Source organism: Myxine glutinosa, chromosome 1 (genome assembly GCF_964187855.1).
Source record: "Myxine glutinosa chromosome 1, kmMyxGlut1.1, whole genome shotgun sequence".
In the NCBI taxonomy this organism is placed as follows: domain Eukaryota; kingdom Metazoa; phylum Chordata; class Myxini; order Myxiniformes; family Myxinidae; genus Myxine; species Myxine glutinosa.
In genome coordinates, this window is record NC_136261.1 from 297,769,719 (window position 1) to 297,788,626 (window position 18,908).

At 45.3% G+C, this 18,908-nt stretch overlaps 1 protein-coding gene across 1 annotated transcript in view; it reads right to left on the minus strand.

Moving 5' to 3' along the window:
• Nucleotides 1-18,908, minus strand: part of LOC137439429 (inositol 1,4,5-trisphosphate-gated calcium channel ITPR1) — a 371,962-nt gene that overhangs the window by 249,925 nt on the left and 103,129 nt on the right. Inside the window, exons 6-8 of the mRNA XM_078767929.1 lie at nt 18,507-18,605; nt 18,212-18,295; nt 6,085-6,231 (exon numbers count right to left, since the gene is read on the minus strand). Coding sequence (XP_078624055.1) covers nt 6,085-6,231; nt 18,212-18,295; nt 18,507-18,605 — 330 coding nt within the window. The remainder of the gene's footprint in view (nt 1-6,084; nt 6,232-18,211; nt 18,296-18,506; nt 18,606-18,908) is intronic.

Sequence of the window (18,908 nt, forward strand, 5' to 3'; positions counted from 1 at the left end):
CACACGGCATCATCTCAGCTAACTACTCCCCTCTGAAACTTGCGCTTCCCAGTCGTCCCTTTAAACTATTGCGCTCCCACGTCATTATCATCCACACTAAACTACCTGCGTCCCCACTACAGGTATCAGTCACTAACTAAACTTAACGTCACCTAATGTCAATCTCTTCTAGATCCCTATCATTATCCAAGCCCTCCCTGGCTCGGCTGTCATAGCCACTCCATAAACTATTGCGCATTTGCCCCCACTCTGTGAGGGATGGTGGATTTGCCATCCCACCACATCGGGGGTCTCTCACTATCAATTTTGTTCGTCCAGATTCCACAAGTCAAAAATTTTCTATTTACTGCCAATTCTATTCACTTTTCTAAATTTTGTATCAAATCACTACTATCACTATCATCATCACCCGTCTACTTATTAGGTCCTCTCGGTGCGCCAATTCACATCTACAGCTCGGCTTCGTAAAGCCAAGCCATGAATGCGGGTTGTTTGGTGCCAGCGGCTGGATACGTCCCGCATTCGGGGCAGGGACGGGGGCTTACCCGGGCCGAGATCCCACGCACCACTTCGGCGTGGAGCCATCCAATGTCCCGATCTCGACCTGCCGGCACGTCTCAACAAAAAGTGGTCGCCATGACGACCCTTCCTATCAAGCTGCCCGCTCCGCCTAGTGGAGCCCGGACGCGGCCGTTCCACGCGAGGCCCAGCGTGGATCGCGCACGGCGGTTCTTTCGAAACCGCCGTGGTTCGGATCCCCGCTGGTTCTCGCGGCACGCGAAGCCCGGCACGCACCGAGGGCCCGAGTCGGCTATAAGTCGTTCTAACCTTTAACCCGGTTATCGTCGACGCCTCACCTGGATGCTTACAAGCATACGCTACCCCTTTCTTGCTCATACATGCAGCCGTTTCCATGCTCCTCGTCGTACCTCTTCTTACACACCTCGGTACACTCATTCCGCTCACCGACTTGGTCACACACCTGACCACCGAACACCTTGGCACACATTCGTCGCTCGCACACCTCACCAACACACCTCTTCGCGCCCCTTTCTCGGTCACCTCCTCTGTGACAATCACAGGTGTGCTCTCACCCGCACACCCAACCACGTGCCTCACTACCAATTCCAGCGTGCATTCCCACTCACGCGCTACCATTCCAGGTGTGCATCCTTCTATTCCAGGTGTACATCCTCGCTCACCTGCCACAACCAACTCACGCTCCGTTTCACTCTCACTACTCTCACCTCCACTCTCGGTCGCGCACTCACCCTTCCTCTCGACAGCGCACTCTTTCCTCATGCACCCGTCCGTTACACACCTTTCTCGCGCATCCTCTCGCGCACACTTTTTCGTTACTTCCTCCGTAACACTCACCACACCGCGCTTCCCTGTGCTCCCTCGCACACGCGCTACGACCGGCTCACTCCTGACGGCACACTCACTCCTCGGCGTGCACTTTTTCCTCACACACCCCATGGTCGGACATTCTCGCACACCTCTTTTTTCGCACACCAGACCTGTCGCACACTTCACCAACGGCCTCTCACGAACACCCGGATCCAAACCAATCCCCAAGCCGACTGAAGCTTTCCTCACATCATATACATTGCCACTCACCTCTGTACATCGTCTCCGCACCTCCTTTGCCACCTGCAAACTCTTTATTTGGTTAGTGAGCACCTCATCATGATTTGAACACAGACCTTGTACATATTCCATGACTTCCTCCTTTATCTCCCTCTTAGTTTCCCTCCGTCTCTTCTTAATTTCACTCACCCCCTCTTCCACTTCGTCTAGTTTTTGTTTAACCTCTTATTTCTCGGTGCGTCTCCTCAAGTTCGTCCTCTAAGGCTACCGTGACCGTCTCTATGTGCATCCTCACCTGCCGGTCCTTTGTCTCCATTATCTCTGTCACCTCCTCCACCCTCATTGTCAGTTCCTCCCGTACCATCTGACATTGCCTCTGTGTCGCTATCAAGTCATTTTTAATTTCTTTTTGTGTCGCCTTTAACCCTCCGAGTACTGCAGTGTTCCTTTGAACCTGCTCCACTAACTTCGTTTGTCCCTCTGTCAGCTGTTCCACCTCCTCCGTCAGATCTTCTATTCCCCCCTGTAACTTTGCCGTATTATTTCTCACCTCTTTCTCTATACGCTTTTCGCCTCGCTTTACCTCCTCGCGTAGCCCCGAGACCTCCTCACTCACCCCTCGTCGTATTTCCTCCATCTCTTTTGTAGATGCCACCCTCATCTGTCCCAATTCATCCCTCTGAGCATCCAGTTTGGTTTCTACCCCGATTTTCACCTCCTCTATTTGCTCTCCCATTTGTTTGATTTCCCTGGCAGATTGTTCCCCTATTTCCCGCAATTTGTCCTCCATCCTATTTTCTAACCCCATTAACCCATTTTTCACCCCCTCTAACTGATTCTCCTGGGCAGCCATTCTGTTTTCCACCCCCGTTAACCCATTCTTTACCTCTTTTATCCCGTTGTCTAACCCCTCAAAATTATTGTCGAACTTCCCAAATTTCTTGTCTAACTCCTCACCGGTACCCCTCGCTTCGTCCCTCATTACCCCCATTTGGTTTCCCATTACCCTCATTTGCTCACCCTGAGCATCCATTTTTGCTTCTAGCCCCATATTTGCCATTAGTATGGTTGCATTAATCTGCGCCATGAGGTCCCGCACATCAATTCCCGCTATTTGCGCAGCGGGCGCGGCTACCCCGCGCTCGTGCGAGCCGCCACTTTGTGCGTCTGATACCCCCTCAACCACCTCATTGCTCTCCTCTTCCCTTTCTTCCCCGAAGTCCTGGGTTACTTCTAACCCCTCTATCTCTCCCACCGGCATCCCGTCGCCTTGAACAGCCATGGCGCGATTTCAAAATTCGGGTTTTACTTTATAAAACAAAATAAATTTCGGTACTTTATAATTTTGAGCGCGTGAAGCGCGCTCCGGATCGATCCCACTCCTGACACCAATTGTTACAGGTCGCGGACAGATGTTATAGACCGAGCGGTGGTGTAAGACCGCGACCTAACAAAACTCACCCGATTCACCCAGACTTTGGCCGGATCGCACCGCAGCTGCTCAATGAGGGGAAAAGACAAAAGCGACGAATGCAAAGAGGAAAAGGAATTAAAACGAGAAGACGTACAGACGAGTAATGGGGTTTATTATTTACACACACAAGCAAAAAGGAGCAATTAAGTTTATTTACAACACATAAGACGCAGGTGACACAGTGCAAATACTAGCTTATCTACAGGCTTAACTTATCCCAGGACAGAACAAACAGAACGCTGACTCACGCGGGGGATGCCAGGAATGGCAGAAGGTGGATGGCTGGAGGGAGAGGGAGAGGTCCAAGGGGGGTCCCGCAGCACAACCGGCGCGTTCAGCAGCCGCCGTTCCTCTTTGGCCCTGCTCCAAACCGCCGTTCAGGCCCCCTTTGGCGGTTGGGTGGTCTTGCGGCTGCGGCCTCCGTCCGCTGCGTTCCCAGGACTTGTCTCACTCGCTTTTCACCACCGACTCCTCACCACCGCAACCAACTGTGACCACTGACCCTCCTTTTGCAACCGACTCAGACCAACTCTTCTCTCTCTCTTTCTTGGTGCGACCAACTCCTCCTCTCTCTCTCTCTCTTTCTCCGACCAACCCAGAGTGCATCTCTCTTAGCTCACTTCCGGTTGCGCCCTTTTATAGCGCCCCCAGCGATCACGCCCCCCGGCGCTTTGGACACGCCCATCGGGGGTGCTCACCTCGGCCCTGGTTGGTCGCGCGACCCTCTGGCTCCGCCCTTGATGACGACGGGCGGGCACGCCTTTCTTCTCCGACCCGAGCACAGGTTCAATGGCGGTTTTGGAGGGGAGGTAATTGCCAAACGACGAAAAGGGGGAATGGAGGTTGTGGGAATGGGAATGAAGGGAATCTATCTCTTTTACTGGTGCAATGGAGTATTTCAATTAATGGAAGACACAGCCTTACACTAATACACAGAATAAGATATAACTATCGAACATGAATATCCTATGATTGGCTGACATGTATGCTTGTGAACTATGGGACGCCCTTTTGATCTTACACAGCTCCGGAGGCAGGAGGCACAGCACAACAACAACAACAATAATAATAATAATACAGCACACAATCAAAAAAATATATACAGTCCTCAAATCCACAACAATATATATATATATGTGAAGGAGGTTACATGTCAAGAATACCTGCAAAAAACGTGTACAAATTAAAATTCACTGGTTGCAAAAGTACTCAAACCTTTAGGTCAGTATCTGGTGAAGCACCTTTTGCAGCAATGACCGCTATTAGGTTTTCTAGGTAGGTCTCGACCAGCTTTGCACAGTGAGATGGCAAAATCTTTGCTCATTCTTCACGTGAACATTGCTCTAGTTCTGCCACGTTTGATGAGGATCATCGATGGACTGCAATCTTCAAGTCTCGCCATAAATGTTCAATTGGGTTCAAGTCAGGACTTTGACTGGGCCACTCAAGAACATTTATTTTCTTCTTATTCAGCCATTCCAGTGTGGCTTTAGCTTTGTGCTTTGGATCAATGTCCTGCTGAAATGTGAATCGCCTACCTAGAATCAGATTCATGGCTGACTCAAGCAGGTTTTCATCAAGGATTCCCCATTACTTTGCACCATCCATTGTCCCTTTTATCCTGACAAGCGTGTCAGTCCCTGCTGATGAAAAGCAGCCCCATAACATGATACTACTACAACAATGCATGACAGTAGGGATGGTGTTGACTGGGTGATGTGCAGTGTTTGGCTTGCGCCAGATACAACACTTTCAATTTAGACCAAAAAGTTCAATTTTTGTCTCGGCTGATCACAAAAGGTTTCCCCACATGCCTGCAGTATCATTATGATGCTTTTTCGCAAACTCTATACAAGCTTTTAGATGCGTCTTTTTCAGTATTGACTTCTTTCTTGCCACCTGTCTATAGAGGCCAGCTTTGTGAAAGGAACGAGATATTGTTGATTGATGAACACTGACCCCTATCTCGGACATAAAACCTTGCAGATCTTTCAAAGTCATTATTGGATTTACAGTGACATCCCAAACTAATTTCCTGCTTGCCCAGCTGCTGAATTTGGATGGGTGATCTGATTTGGGAAGAGGGTATGATAAGTCTTTCACTTCTTAATGATGGATTTCACCATACTCAAAGGGATATTGATCGACTTTGAAATCTTTTCATATCCATTTCCTAAATGGTTCTTCTCTACCACTTTTTGTCCGACTTGGTTGGAAAACTCCCTGGTCTTAACATTTGTCTCAGCAGCCGTTCAGGTTGACCAAAGGAGTTACACCATAAAACTCCTTAAATAAGAAGGGGAGATTAATTTTTAACTTAAACCACTGATTAACATACAGGTGAAACCTTTTACTCTTCTTTTGTAACCTTCCAAACTAATAATTTGCTCCTGAAAATAATTTGCTCCTGATGGGTCAAAAGAGGAAATATATATTTTTTAATATTGGGTTTAATGGAAAATTTAATATTGGGTCATTCCTGGTGGAACATTTTGCCATCTTTCAACTTTGCTTTAGGTGGGAGGCATGGCGATTTGAGATGGAACACCATCGACTTCACTCTAGTTTGTTATTTATATTGTGCTTTTATTTATTTTTTTGTTTATTAGGTATTTTATTTTATGATTAGGATGTTATTGGATGTAAATGTACAAAACTTTTTTGGGGGTGCTCATTCTTTTTCGTATACTTTTTTGAGCTCATTAAAGGTGTTTTTAGTGCAAACAAATTTCGACTTGGGATACATTAAATGTTATTTACATTCATTTAACTGGGAAAATTCATTTCCAACAATGTCTGAAAATTCATTTTCCAACAAATTCGCACGTTTTGGGGACACATTAGGACGTTGTAGGAGAGCTTACTGTATTACATATTTTGTGCATAGGAAGGGGGAGTTTCCAATAAGGTTAATGTTTACTTCAGAATAAGAAGGGAGTAAAAGAAGGGAAGGATGTGGAATAAAAGAAAAAGAAAGGATAGCAAAGAATATAAAGTGCAGAGCTACACAAGATATGCACCTCAACCTCCCAAAGAGCCTTAGAACTAGTAGCCGAGGAGGCCGATTGACGGCCAGTTGTACGCAGGAAAACATATCGGTGGCCGCGATGCTCATCACATGTGAGAAACTTCTCCTGCTCTGCATGAAAGAGTCGAACAACATCTCCCTGGAATGCAGCAACACAACATGAGGAATGATTATTAAAAGAAAAAGAAGAATTCATTGTTATTTACTGAAACAATATATCTTGCTCAATTTATTTAACATCTTACTCAACAGTCAACATGTATGCTTGATTTCATTGTACTATTTTTATCTTCATATCAATATAATTTATGTTGGTAAGATAGCAATATATGAGGGTACACAATCAATAAATTACACCACTTTTCATTTCAGCAAAACACACGTGATGGATGATATTACTAAGTCCGTGGCCGAATAGCCAGACAGTCATTAATTCCAAGGCGAACTCCGGGATGGAAGTTCGGGACGGAAGGCAGCAAGGTGCTTACCTGAACGAAACACAAGGGTTTATTTTTAGAACCCACAAAACATGCAAACACGACCAAGAAAATCAACAACGCCCCCCCCCCCCCCACCCCCCTTCCCACGCCTCCTCCCCCCAAGCCCTCTCCCTCCCACACTTCTCCCTGCTCTCAAATGTTGTGGTTGTGTGCTTCCCCTTCTCTCCCAATCTTGTCTTCCGCTCCCTCTTTTTGTATATTTTGTTTGTCTGGTTGATTTGTTTGTGAAATAAATGTTAGCTCTTTCACGAGCCTCGATTCAGTATACAAAAAAACAAAAAAACAAAAAAAACAATACAACAAATAAAATGCCACAATAATGAATTTAATGAAATAAAGCATGGCAAAATAAAGGTTGAGGTAAAATAAATACTATTTTTTAAACGTCTCCATTCAGACACAAATACAGACAAAAGGAAGGAGAAAATAAAATGAATGTTCTTTCTAGTCAGCCGGCACTCAGCTCGACGAGCACTTTGGTGGGGTTGGTCGACAGGAGGACCGCGCGTCGAAGCGCCCAAAAATAGCGCCGGTCAATCACGCGAGCACAACGAGCAGTGCAGCAGGCAGCCAAACGTCTCCCGCTCAATCCCGGGGCAGCCAACACAACACGGCCCCCAGCTCCCCCGAAGATCACCACCGACCAGCAACACCTCCTCCTTCGGTTATTCAAAAGTTGCACAACGGCTCCGAAAGCTCTCTTCACAAGTGCACACGGGCGACAAGCAGCCGAGCCACCCGAGAGGCAAAGACCAAGAGAGAGAGAGAGAGAGAGAGAGAGAGAGAGAAAGATTCTTCTTCTTCTCCTGCTCGAACCTTCCCTGTGACGTCACCCCGACCAATCGCCAAGTTCCACTGCATCACCCCATGGTCGGGCTCGACCAATGACAAACTTCAGGGCGTGGCCTTTTTCCTTGCTCGGTAAGGAAAAATACTTTTTTCTATTTTTTTAAAGAAAATTTTAAAGATTTATTTTAAAGAATTTTTTAGAATTTTAAAAGAAATTTTCAAAAGAACTTTTTAAAGAAAAGAAAATTTACTTTTCATATTTTTTAATTAACAAATATTGGAAACTGTTAATTGTCTATCGAGAGCGTTCGGCTTCTGTTGGCATGATGTCGGTTATGGTTGGTTAATGGAAGGTTGTTGTTGTAGTTGTTGTTGAATAACATAGGAAAATGTCACACGGGGCAATCACATACTGGGAGAAACTAGCCTTAGACCCAACCAGGTTAACACGACACCACCTCCCGTGTGGTGACACGTAAACGATCTTAAGCTCACAGTTTTCCCAACTTAAATACATCGAGATGTCTCCTACTCATACACGGTCCATGCAATAACTATACAATCCTATCTCCACTATGGTATTTCATCATCTATCCCCCACAAACGTAACAATATACATACTCATGTCCATCCAACAAAGTTCATTGGCACCACTGAATTTCATACTAATCGAGTGATAATCTGTGGTTGCAAATTGGCAACTCTGAATTCCATAACAATAATGCGGCTCTGCTGGAAAGTTGTACATATGAGGAACAACGAGCAGTTATCCTTTTTCTATGGGCAGAAAACATGAGCGAAATTGAAATTTGCAGACAAATTATTATAGTATGAGGTATCATGCCCGGACAAAAAAGAGCATCATGCCTGGACGCTTGGGGAATGCTACGTGTTATGGATTGTAGCCCGTCACCAGCGCAGCGGTGTATATGTATATGTATATGTAAATGTATATATATATATATATATATACAGTGGTACCTCGGCTTACGAGTGCCCCAACGTACGAGTTTTTCGGGATACGAGCCGTCGCTCGGGCGGTTTGTTGCTTTGGGATACGAGCCGAGATCCGATGTACGAGCTCAAAAAATTTATTTTTTTGAATTTTCCGGTTGTGGCTTCCGGTTCCGGTCACGCGGTTATCTTGCCGTGAAAGCATCTCTGCTTGGATATAAAACACGCAATCGTCGAAATACATGAGCGAGGAATCTCCTTGCTCCAGCCGGTGACGTCATCGGCGGGGATCCCCGCCTCCAGAGTGGCTGGTCACGTGACCGCCAAAGCGTGTCGCGCGTGCGGGTATAATGAGCTACACCTGTGGATCACGTGACCACGGAAGCACGCCTCGCTTGAGAGGCATGGCTTTCGGTTTGCGTTTTGCTTTATAAGGCGCGATAAATGGGCTTTTGAGTGTTAGCGGTTCATGGCGTTGACGGTTCATGGCGGTTCATGGCGGTTGACGGTTCATGACGGTTCATGGCGTTGACGGTCAAAAACCCATTACATCAATTTTACCAGGCACTGTACAGTAAGTACAGTGGACACCAAATGCACGGTGGAAGGCTAGAAGTAGAAGATCGTCCAAGACAAGTGAGAATAAGCCATACTTTGGAGGAGATGACGTCATTCGCTGGTCCGATAACCAAAGATGTATAAAAAACCAGATGAGCTAACAATGCAGCAATGAAGGAATTCGGCCAAGGCACCGGCACACAACGACCTACCTACATCGAAAGACTCAATGCCAATGGTGACAGAAGCCAAGACGGCCGGCTTAAACACCGCCGAAAGACCACGGTGTACCAACTTACGATGCAGAACATCTTGCACTTAATATGATGACAACAGGTGCCATCCTCTGACGTACCATTACAGGTACAGGTACAGTACACGTGAGCACAGAGCAAAAGTTCACTGAAACCGAGATTAAGAAAAAAGAAAAAACACCTCGTGGTCCGTGCTCGATATCCGAGTTTCAATCTTTTCAAACACATGATGCTCTCGGTCACGGTATCTCCTGCGAGCTGCTTCTCCTTCAACCACACAAACAACAACTTCTCCATATCTTCATGGATAGAGGTCCGGAGCTTTGAAATAATCGTAACGCCCTTGGCTGGCGTTATAGCCTTTATGGACTCCTTCTGCTTCAAAATCGTACATATCGTAGAAGGAGTACGATCGTACTGCCTCGCCAAGTCGACAACACGCACACCTCACCTGGCATGCTCTTCTCCTCTGCTTAATAAAACCAGTTTATTTCTTTACATTCTCTTGTATTATGTACAGTATATACGAGGTCGTGCTTGTTTATACATTATTTGTTATTTATAAAGTACATTTTTGTTATTTAAAAGCACCTAACAAAAAAAATTGGTGTTTTTTTTTTGAGGCTGGAACGGATTAATAGCATTTCAATGCATTTGAATGGGAAAATTTGCTTTGACTTACGAGCGATTTGGCTTACGAGCTCCGTCACGGAACGGATTAAACTCGTAAGCCGAGGTACCACTGTATATATATATATATATATATATATATATATATATATATATATATATATATAGAGTCACGTGAAAAAGGTACACCCCATGTAAAGTTTTGACTTTTTCAACATATTTCAACATACAGCTATTTGATCTTCATTTCAACAATATTGATAGATAAAGGTGATATAATATAACAAATATCATGAAACATTTACATTTTGTAGTCCATTGTATAATTTAAATAAACATAAATGCAAATTTCGCATGTGGAAAAAGTAAGTACACCCTTGGCTCTAATAGGTGGTATTGCCCCCTTTGGCAGAAACAACCTCAAGTAGGCATTTCTTATAACTGTCTATCAGTCTCTGACATCGACTGGGAGAAATTTTTGCCCACTCCATGCAGAATTATTTTAGCTGTGCAATGTTTGAGGGGTTTCTTGCATGCACAGCTGGTTTCAAATCCCCCCACATCTCGATGGGATTCAGATCCGGGCTTTGACTTGGCCATTTCAGAACCCTCCATTTCTTTCTTTTCAGCCATTCCTTGGTGGATTTAGTGGTATATTTTGGGTCATTGTCATGTTGCAAGGTCCACCTTCGGTTGAGCTTCAACTTTCTGACAGATGGCCTCACATTATCCTCAAGCACCCTCTGGTACAATGAATAATTCATCGTGGATTCTATGATGGTGAGCTGCCCAGGCCCTGATGCAGCAAAGCTGCCCCAAACCATAATATTTCCACCACCATGCTTCACAGTTGGTATCAGGTTCTTGTGGTCAAATGCTGTCTTTGGTTTTCGCCAAACATGTCTTCTGGTACTGTGGCCAAATAGCTCTACCTTTGACTCATCTGTCCATAGCACATTGTTCCAGAAGTGCTGGTCTTTGCCAAGGTGTTCATTGGCAAACTTTAGTCTTGCCCTGATGTCCTTTCTAGACAGGAACAAACTCCCTCACTCTCTTCAATCCCACTCCTCCCTCCAGGTCTTTAAAACAGCTGTTCACCACCATCTCTTATCTTCCCCCATCCAAAACCTTGATCTTTTCTACCCCCGCTAATTTCACCCCAGATCCACTTTTTGGAAATTCCAACTTCTTTCCTGGAAGTCCTTGCAGTGTTCATATGTTTTATACCTCTCCCACTTCCCCCAAAGCCCTCGCCCTCTCACATTTCTCCCGTTGTCCCTGCTCTCAAATGTTGTGTTTGTGTCCTTCCCCCTCTCTCCCCATCTTGTCTGCCGCTCCCCTTATTTTTTGTGTTTTGTGTGTCGGTTTGACTTTTTGTGTGATTAATGTGAGCTCTTTCACGAGCCTCGATCTTGTATACAAAAAAATACAAAAAAAAACTCCCATGTAGATCAAATTTGTGCAGCCTCTTTCTAATGGTAGACTCGTGCACTTTGACATCAACAGTGGCAAGAGCTACCTGTAGGTCCCGTGATGACATTCTGGGGTTCTTTGAGACTTCTTTCAGCATATTGCGGTCTGCTCTCAGGGCTGAACTTGCTGGGGCGGCCTGGCCTGAACAAGTTGGCAGTTGTTTGGAATCTTCTCCACTTGTAGATGATCTTCCGGACAGTCGAATGATTGATTTCAAATTGTTTGCAGATCTTTTAAAATCCCTTCCCATACTCGTAGGCATCTATAACCTTCTTTCTGAAGGCCTCAGAGAGCTCTTTTGATCGAGGCATGGTGATGCCGCAGACTTCAACAACAAAGAGCAAACCAAACTAAATGTCTGAGGTTTAAATAAGACAGGTTCCTCCAAGATCCTCTCTAATGATGTTCTAATCATTTGCACCTGAGCTGGTGCACCTGATTCGAATTTTAGGTATTTGAAGTAGTGATAAATGTCAGGGTGTACTTACTTTTTCCACATGCAGAATTTGCATTTATGTTTATTTAAATTATACAATGGACTACAAAATGTAAATGTTTCATGATATTTGTTATATGATATCACCTTTATCTATCAATATTGTTGAAATGAAGATCAAATAGCTGTATGTTGAAATATGTTTAAAAAGTCAAAACTTTCCATGGGGTGTACTTACTTTTTCACGTGACTCTATATATATATATATATATATATATATATATATATATATATATTAATATATATTATATATACAGACTTGGCATTTAATATGGAATATTTTTTTTTGTTGGGGTGAACTTACTTTTCAAGATGTCTTAGAACCGAAAGTTCATTGGAATTATGTTGAAATTATTCTAGATTTTGTTAATGTGACCTCTAAAAGAAACAAAAACCACATTTGACATTTCAAAGCAAATAAATTGATCCTTGAAAGTGATGTAAACTGATATCGAACTCAATGCGTGGACAGTACTGTGTTAAACTTCTGTACGTTTTCCAGAAGTCTCTCTTTATTTTGCACATTAGCCAAATTTTCTTTTAACAAAAACAAAAGTTAAATTACGACTGGGATTACGGACAGTAAAATTACAGTTCAGTACTTCGTGTAACCCCCACGAGCATTCAGGAGAGCACGTACACGTTGAGGCATGCTGTTCACGAGATTTGCCAAGGTTTGGACAGGAATCGCTTGCCATGCAGTGACAATAGCCTGCTGCAATTCACGCACAGAGGTAGGCTGCTGGTCAAAGTTGTCGAGTTGACCCGTTAATTCTGCCCACAAGTTCTCTATCGGATTCATATCCGGGGACATGGCAGGCCACTCCATATGCTCTACACCACGGTCAGCAAGAAAGTGTTGGATCATGCGAGCACGATGAGGCCGTGCATTGTCATCTTGGAAGACAAAGTTTCCTCGAAAGGCTGCACGAGCAAATGGAAGCAATGTTTCTTCCAGAATGGCCCTGTGCTTGAACTGGTTCAGGTTTCCATTCAGAACAACCAGGTCAGTTTTGCCCCCTGCATGAAAAGCAGCCCAAACTGTCACCCCACCACCTCCAGCTTGGACTCTTGGCACTATACAATCTTTGTTGTAGGCTTCATGCACTTGTCTGCACACTCGGACGCGGCCATCTTGACGATAGACCAGAAATATAGACTCGTCACTGAAGATCACGTGATTCCAGTCTCCTGGTTGCCATTGACGGTGCTCTCTGGCCCACTGCAATCGGCGTTGGCGTGGAAAGGAGTGGCTTTCTCAGTGGACGCCTGGCACGATAGCCTGCTTGAACCAGTCATTGGTTGACTAGCCTTCTGGGTACAGGCACATTTGTCAGTTGCTGCCACTCAGCCCTAAGCCGATTAGCTGACTTGGTACGGCCATTGCGGACTAACCGGTGCAGCTGGCGATCATCCCTCCTTGTGGTTCTGTGGGGACGTCCTGGCCTCGGTATTGGAGTAGGGACACCCCTCTGAGCATTTCGTTTCAGGATCTTTGACACCTGACCTTGAGTGATGCCATACTGCCGAGCAATAGCACGCTGTTTCATGCCGTAATTTCGTAAAGCCACCACTCCATGACAAACAGCATTGTCGAGTTGACGGACCATCTCCAGAGGAAGCGGCAATAACTTTTGGAGACGTGCAGCAGTTGTTTTCAACTAATACAGAACGCAACAACTCTTGTATACCCGACTGTGAAGCCAATCATCAAATGTACCTGTCCGTACATTTTGCCACGCCACCTGTGATATAATCCTGTTGTTGACTTCTTGCTGCGACAGACAATCTGTGACATGGTTCTTTCAACAAATAAATCACCAAAGTGTAAAAGAAACTCACCAGATTGATATACTGAGTTTAGAAAGTAAACCCAAGTCAAGGAAAAAAAAAATTCCATATTAGATGCCAAGTCTGTATGTATATATATATATATATATATATATATATATATATATATATATATATATATATATATTGTTACGGACGCGGTTTAGATGTTATTTTGACCGAGCGGTTGGTATGACCGCGACCGAACAGTTATTCCCCGACTAGACCCCGATTCCACCCAGACGTTGACCAAATCGCACTATGCTAAATCAATGATGGAAAGGACACAACGACTGGGATAGATGAAACGACGCAAGGGGTACAGTTCTCAAGACCTCCGGAGGAGGGTATAATTACAGTGGTGGAGAAAAGGGGGTAGATTACACGGCAGAGTGAGGTAAAAGACACAGAAGAGATGGGCACTTAAATACAATCTTATCTTAACCCAGACAGACCACAGACAAACGGAACAAGGCTGACTTACACAGGGATTGATGGCAGGAAGGGACAGGTAGTCGATAGCACAAGGTGCACCTTGGCTCGGGGACAGGATAAAGCACGGTCCAGTCCAGAAGATGCGGGGAGGCCTCACAGCGCTCGGAGGGTACGTCTTGCTTGCTCCAAGCTCAGCGCGCATCTGACGTCACCTCCCTCTTCCTGCGCATGCTCAGCCGGGGAGTGACACGCCCTCGGCTGGTTGGCTCCGCCCCCCTGGGGCCGGTCCGCCGCTTCCATTGGGTGCGGGGGTTACCGGGCTCCGCCCTTGACGAGGAGCTGACAGGGAGCCCCTATTTGGTAATCCCGTCGAGCACATGTTCGATGGCGGCTCGTTGGGAAGGCCTCATGCCCTCCCAACACCCCCTACCAACCAAGCCGGAGTGAGGACGCGCACTCCCTGTGCACGCCGCCGCCGTTGCTGTTGTTGTTGTTGTTGTTGCTGAACCGTGAGGAAGAGCTGCGGGGAGGTATTGGGAGGTCCTAAACTTCCTAACGGTGCCATACAATTACATTCTGGTGCAACGAAGGGTCAGAATTAATGGAAACGAGTCCTTAACTGACATAGACTAAGAATAACTAGCAAGATGTCCTATAGTTGTCTTACATGAGATGCGGTGAACCTGGGCACGACATTTAATGGGGGAAATAGGGGGAGGTCGGGTCTACAGAGTGTTGTTTACAGAAAATGGGACTAGGGAATGGGGGATTGGGGATAGTTGGGAAGTATTGAGGAAATAGGGGAATATTTACAAGCGGATATGGATGGATGTAAATTCCATATCCGCAACAATATATATATATATATATATATATATATATACAGTATATATATATATATATATATGTATATATATATTGTCACGTGTTAGAAGTGTTTCATTGGATGGACTCCCTTCATTGGATGTTTTTTTTATGTGTCCGTTTGTTTTTTGTGATTAATGTTAGCTCTTACACGAGCCTCTATTTTGTATTCAAAAACAAACAAACAAAAAAAAAACACTACATGACCAAAAGTATGTGGGCACCCCTTCTAATTAGTGGATTTGGCTGTTTCAGCCACACCCATTGCTGACAGGTACATATTAATCAAGCACACCGCCATGCAATCTCCATAGACAAACATTGGCAGTAGAATGGGCCATACTAAAGAGCTCAGTGACTTTCAAGGTGGCTCCGTCATTGGATGCCACCTTTCTAACAAGTCAGTTCGTCAAATTTCTGCCTGCCAGGGCTATCCCAGTCAACTGTAAGTGCTGTTATTGTGAAGTGGAAACATCTAGGAGCAACAACAGCTCAGCCGCGAAGTGGTCGGCCACACAGGCTCACAGAACGGGACTGACGAGTGCTGAAGCACGTAGCGCGTAAAAATCGTCTGTCCTCGGTTGCAACACTCACTACCGAGTTCCAAACTGCCTCTGGAAGCAACGTCAGCACAACTGTTCGTTGGGAGCTTCATGAAATGGGTTTCCGTGGCCGAGCAGCCGCACACAAGCCTAAGATAACCATGCACAATGCCAAGCGTCGGCTGGAGTGGTGTAAAGCTTGCCGCCATTTGACTCTGGAGCAGTGGAAACTTGTTCTCTGGAGTGATCGATCATGCTTCACCATCTGGCAGTCCGACGGACGAATCTGGATTTGGTGGATGCCAGGAGAACGCTACCTGCCCGAATGCATAGTGCCAACTGTAAAGTTTGATGGAGGAGGAATAATGGTCTGGGGCTGTTTTTCATGGTTCAGGCTAGGCCCCTTAATTCCAGTGAAGGGAAATCTTAACGCCACAGCATACAATGACATTCTAGATGATTGTGTGCTTCCAACTTTGTGGTAACAGTTTGGGGAAGGCCCTTTCCTCTTTCATCATGACAATGCCCCCGTGCATAAATCAAGGTCCATACACAAATAGTTTGTCGAGATCAGTGTGGAAGAACTTGACTGGCCTGCAAAGAGCCCTGACCTCCACCCCATCGGACACCTTTGGGATGAATTGGAACGCCGACTACGAGCCAGGCCTAATCGCCCAACATCAGTGCCCGACCTCACTAATGCTCTTATGGCTGAATGGAAGCAACTCCCCGCAGCAATGTTTCAACATCTATTGGAATGCCTTCCCAGAAGAGTGAAGGCTGTTATAGCAGCAAAGTGGGGGACTAACTCCATATTAATGGCCATGGTTTTGGAATGAGATGTTCGATGTTCGGGTGTCCACATACTTTTGGTCATGTCGTGTATATATATATATATGCATACATACATATATACATATATACAGGGTGTTTCAAAAAAAGTGGACTATTTAAGCAGACTGATATTCTGTCATTCCTAATGCTATACCCTTCTCTCTTGCAGGTTATGGTGGTGGTATGCCACTTCTAACAAGTAGTCAGTTGGACCCTGCGTCAACAATGGTGTTCAGAGTGGAACAAAAAATGAAAATCATGACTTTATGGTTTGAGACAAAATCCAACGTGCAGGTGTGCCGACGATACTCAGTATTGCAATGTTCACACCTGTAAATGACCTTCCAATGGGAGCATTCAGCGGTTTGTGGAGCACTTCCAAGCACATGGAAGCATGAAAAATCAAAATAAAGGCAACAGTGGCTGCCAACTAAGTGTTACCAAGGACCAAGGGAACATGGATCTTGTGAGAGATTCTGCTATCGAAAGTCCTACGAAATCCCACCGTCGGCATTCCCGAGAACTGGCGATCTCAGTCTCATCTGTGTGGCACGATCTCAGTCTCATCTGTGTGGCATGATCTCAGTCTCATCTGTGTGGCGCATTCTCACTTCTGAACTCAAGCTCTACCCACCCCAACATCATGTCTGTAAGGCATAAACTAATTCTGAATGACATGGCAAGACGAGTAACAATGTGATTGGTTCAGTGACCGAATGGAAATGTACCTAAATTGGATCAACTCCTTGTGGTTATATGAAGCACATTTCCCCCTTGAATGGGGATATCAACAATCACAACAACATTTTCTGGGGTACTCGGCCTCCTGAGGTGTCCGAGATATCTCTCCAGGGCCCCCCAACTCCACTTGCTTCTGTGCATTGAATGCCAGATGGGATATGGTGGGACCATATTGGTTTGTGGACGCCAATGGTAAGATGGTGACAATCAATGGTGATCGGTACCGTGAGGTCTTACACCGATTCCATGCTGATCTTGCTCAATCACCGTCTCAAAACCAATTCAGACCTGCATGGTTCATGCAGGATGGTGTCCCACCACACACTGCAGGAGAAACCATCGACTTGCTCCACCAGCTGTTCGGAAATTGTATCATCAGCCTGGGCACAGTGCATGAGTGGGTACCCCACAGCCTGGATTTGAATCAATTGGATTTTTTTAGGGTGCTGCCAAAAGTCAAGTTTACGCCAACAAACCTTGAACCCTAGCTGTCCTGAAGCAAGAAGTGGAGGACTACCGTCAGGCTACTACTCCAGCCACTTGCAGACGAGTTGTGGAGAATTTCAGTCAGGATCAAAGCTTGTTTGAACAGAGACGGAGCCCACATCGAAAATGTCAATTACAAGCAGTATAGCCGGTTCACAGGTGTTGTGTTCACAGGTGTTCACAGGTTCACAGGCCGGTGGTGTTGGGCTAGCGGCTAGGGTGCCAGCTTAGGATCCTAGGATCCTGGGTTTGAATCCCGGTCGATCGATGAATTAACGCCAGGGGGGTTGACTCAGCCTGTCATCCTTCCGAGGTCGGCTAATTGAGTACCAGTTCACTGGTAATTCCCTGTTTGTCGTAAAAAGGCGACAAAAAGAGTTGGCGTCAGGAAGGGCATCCGGCCGTAAAACATTGCTTCAAAAAGGGGACCAAAAAACAACAACAACCACGGTGCCCGAAAAAGGCCAACCCCCGCCTTGCGGGGAAAAATGGCCTCTAAACGGTGGGTTTTTTTTTTAAAGCAGTATAGCAAGAAAGAGCAATCAGAGATTGCAGACCCTTGCCAGGACGTGTTTTTTTAAGGCTTTTGTGTTGTGTTAATTAATTTGAGCTATATGCAGCTATAAAGCTGACAGTCATTTTTTGACATGAGGAAATTTGCAAGCACTGCATACGGATCACAAATGCAATCATAGTCCTGTGTCGTAATGCTGTTGTGTAAGCATGCTTTTACCCCTTTCAAAATATCCTCCTTGTTCTCCCTCCACTTCATGAAAAGAGTAATCTTCCAGCTCGTGCTGCAGTTGACCGAATTGACCTGAAATGTAGTCATCAAATATCTAAGTAACATGATCATCTGAACAAAGATGTACAAACATTTACCTCACTTCGTACTTCAAGGATTTCAATTCTCACATTTATTAGAATGCCAAGCTGGAACGTCCAAAAATATGAACCTGTATCAATAACAAACAATTCCTTGAATATCCATAAAGGTTGAGTTAAAAATGTGTTTTCTAGAGACTAACCTCTCTGCATCCAAGGTTGTCCACCAGCTCATAGTTGCTGGCATGGAGGGGTTGTCCAGCATTCACAGGGTTTAGCACGACCTTATCTCCAACCACGACCTGCACAAAACATTTAAGCCATCTACATCCAGCTTTCCAGATGAATATTGAAACCACAATACTTTTGAGAATGAAATATCCCTTCCAAGGTTTTCATACCAAACTAAGTCCATGAGGAATTTACCATTGCTTACACACTTCTTTGACATTTATGCTGAAAATGTGTTAATGTGGCCGTTTCACTGGGACAACAGGAACAATGCAAGGTACTGTATATTGGCCCATTTATTCAGCTCCTGGTGTGGTGAAGCTGGGTATAACCGTCTGCATGAGATTAACAGCAATCCCCTTCGTTTTGCAGAA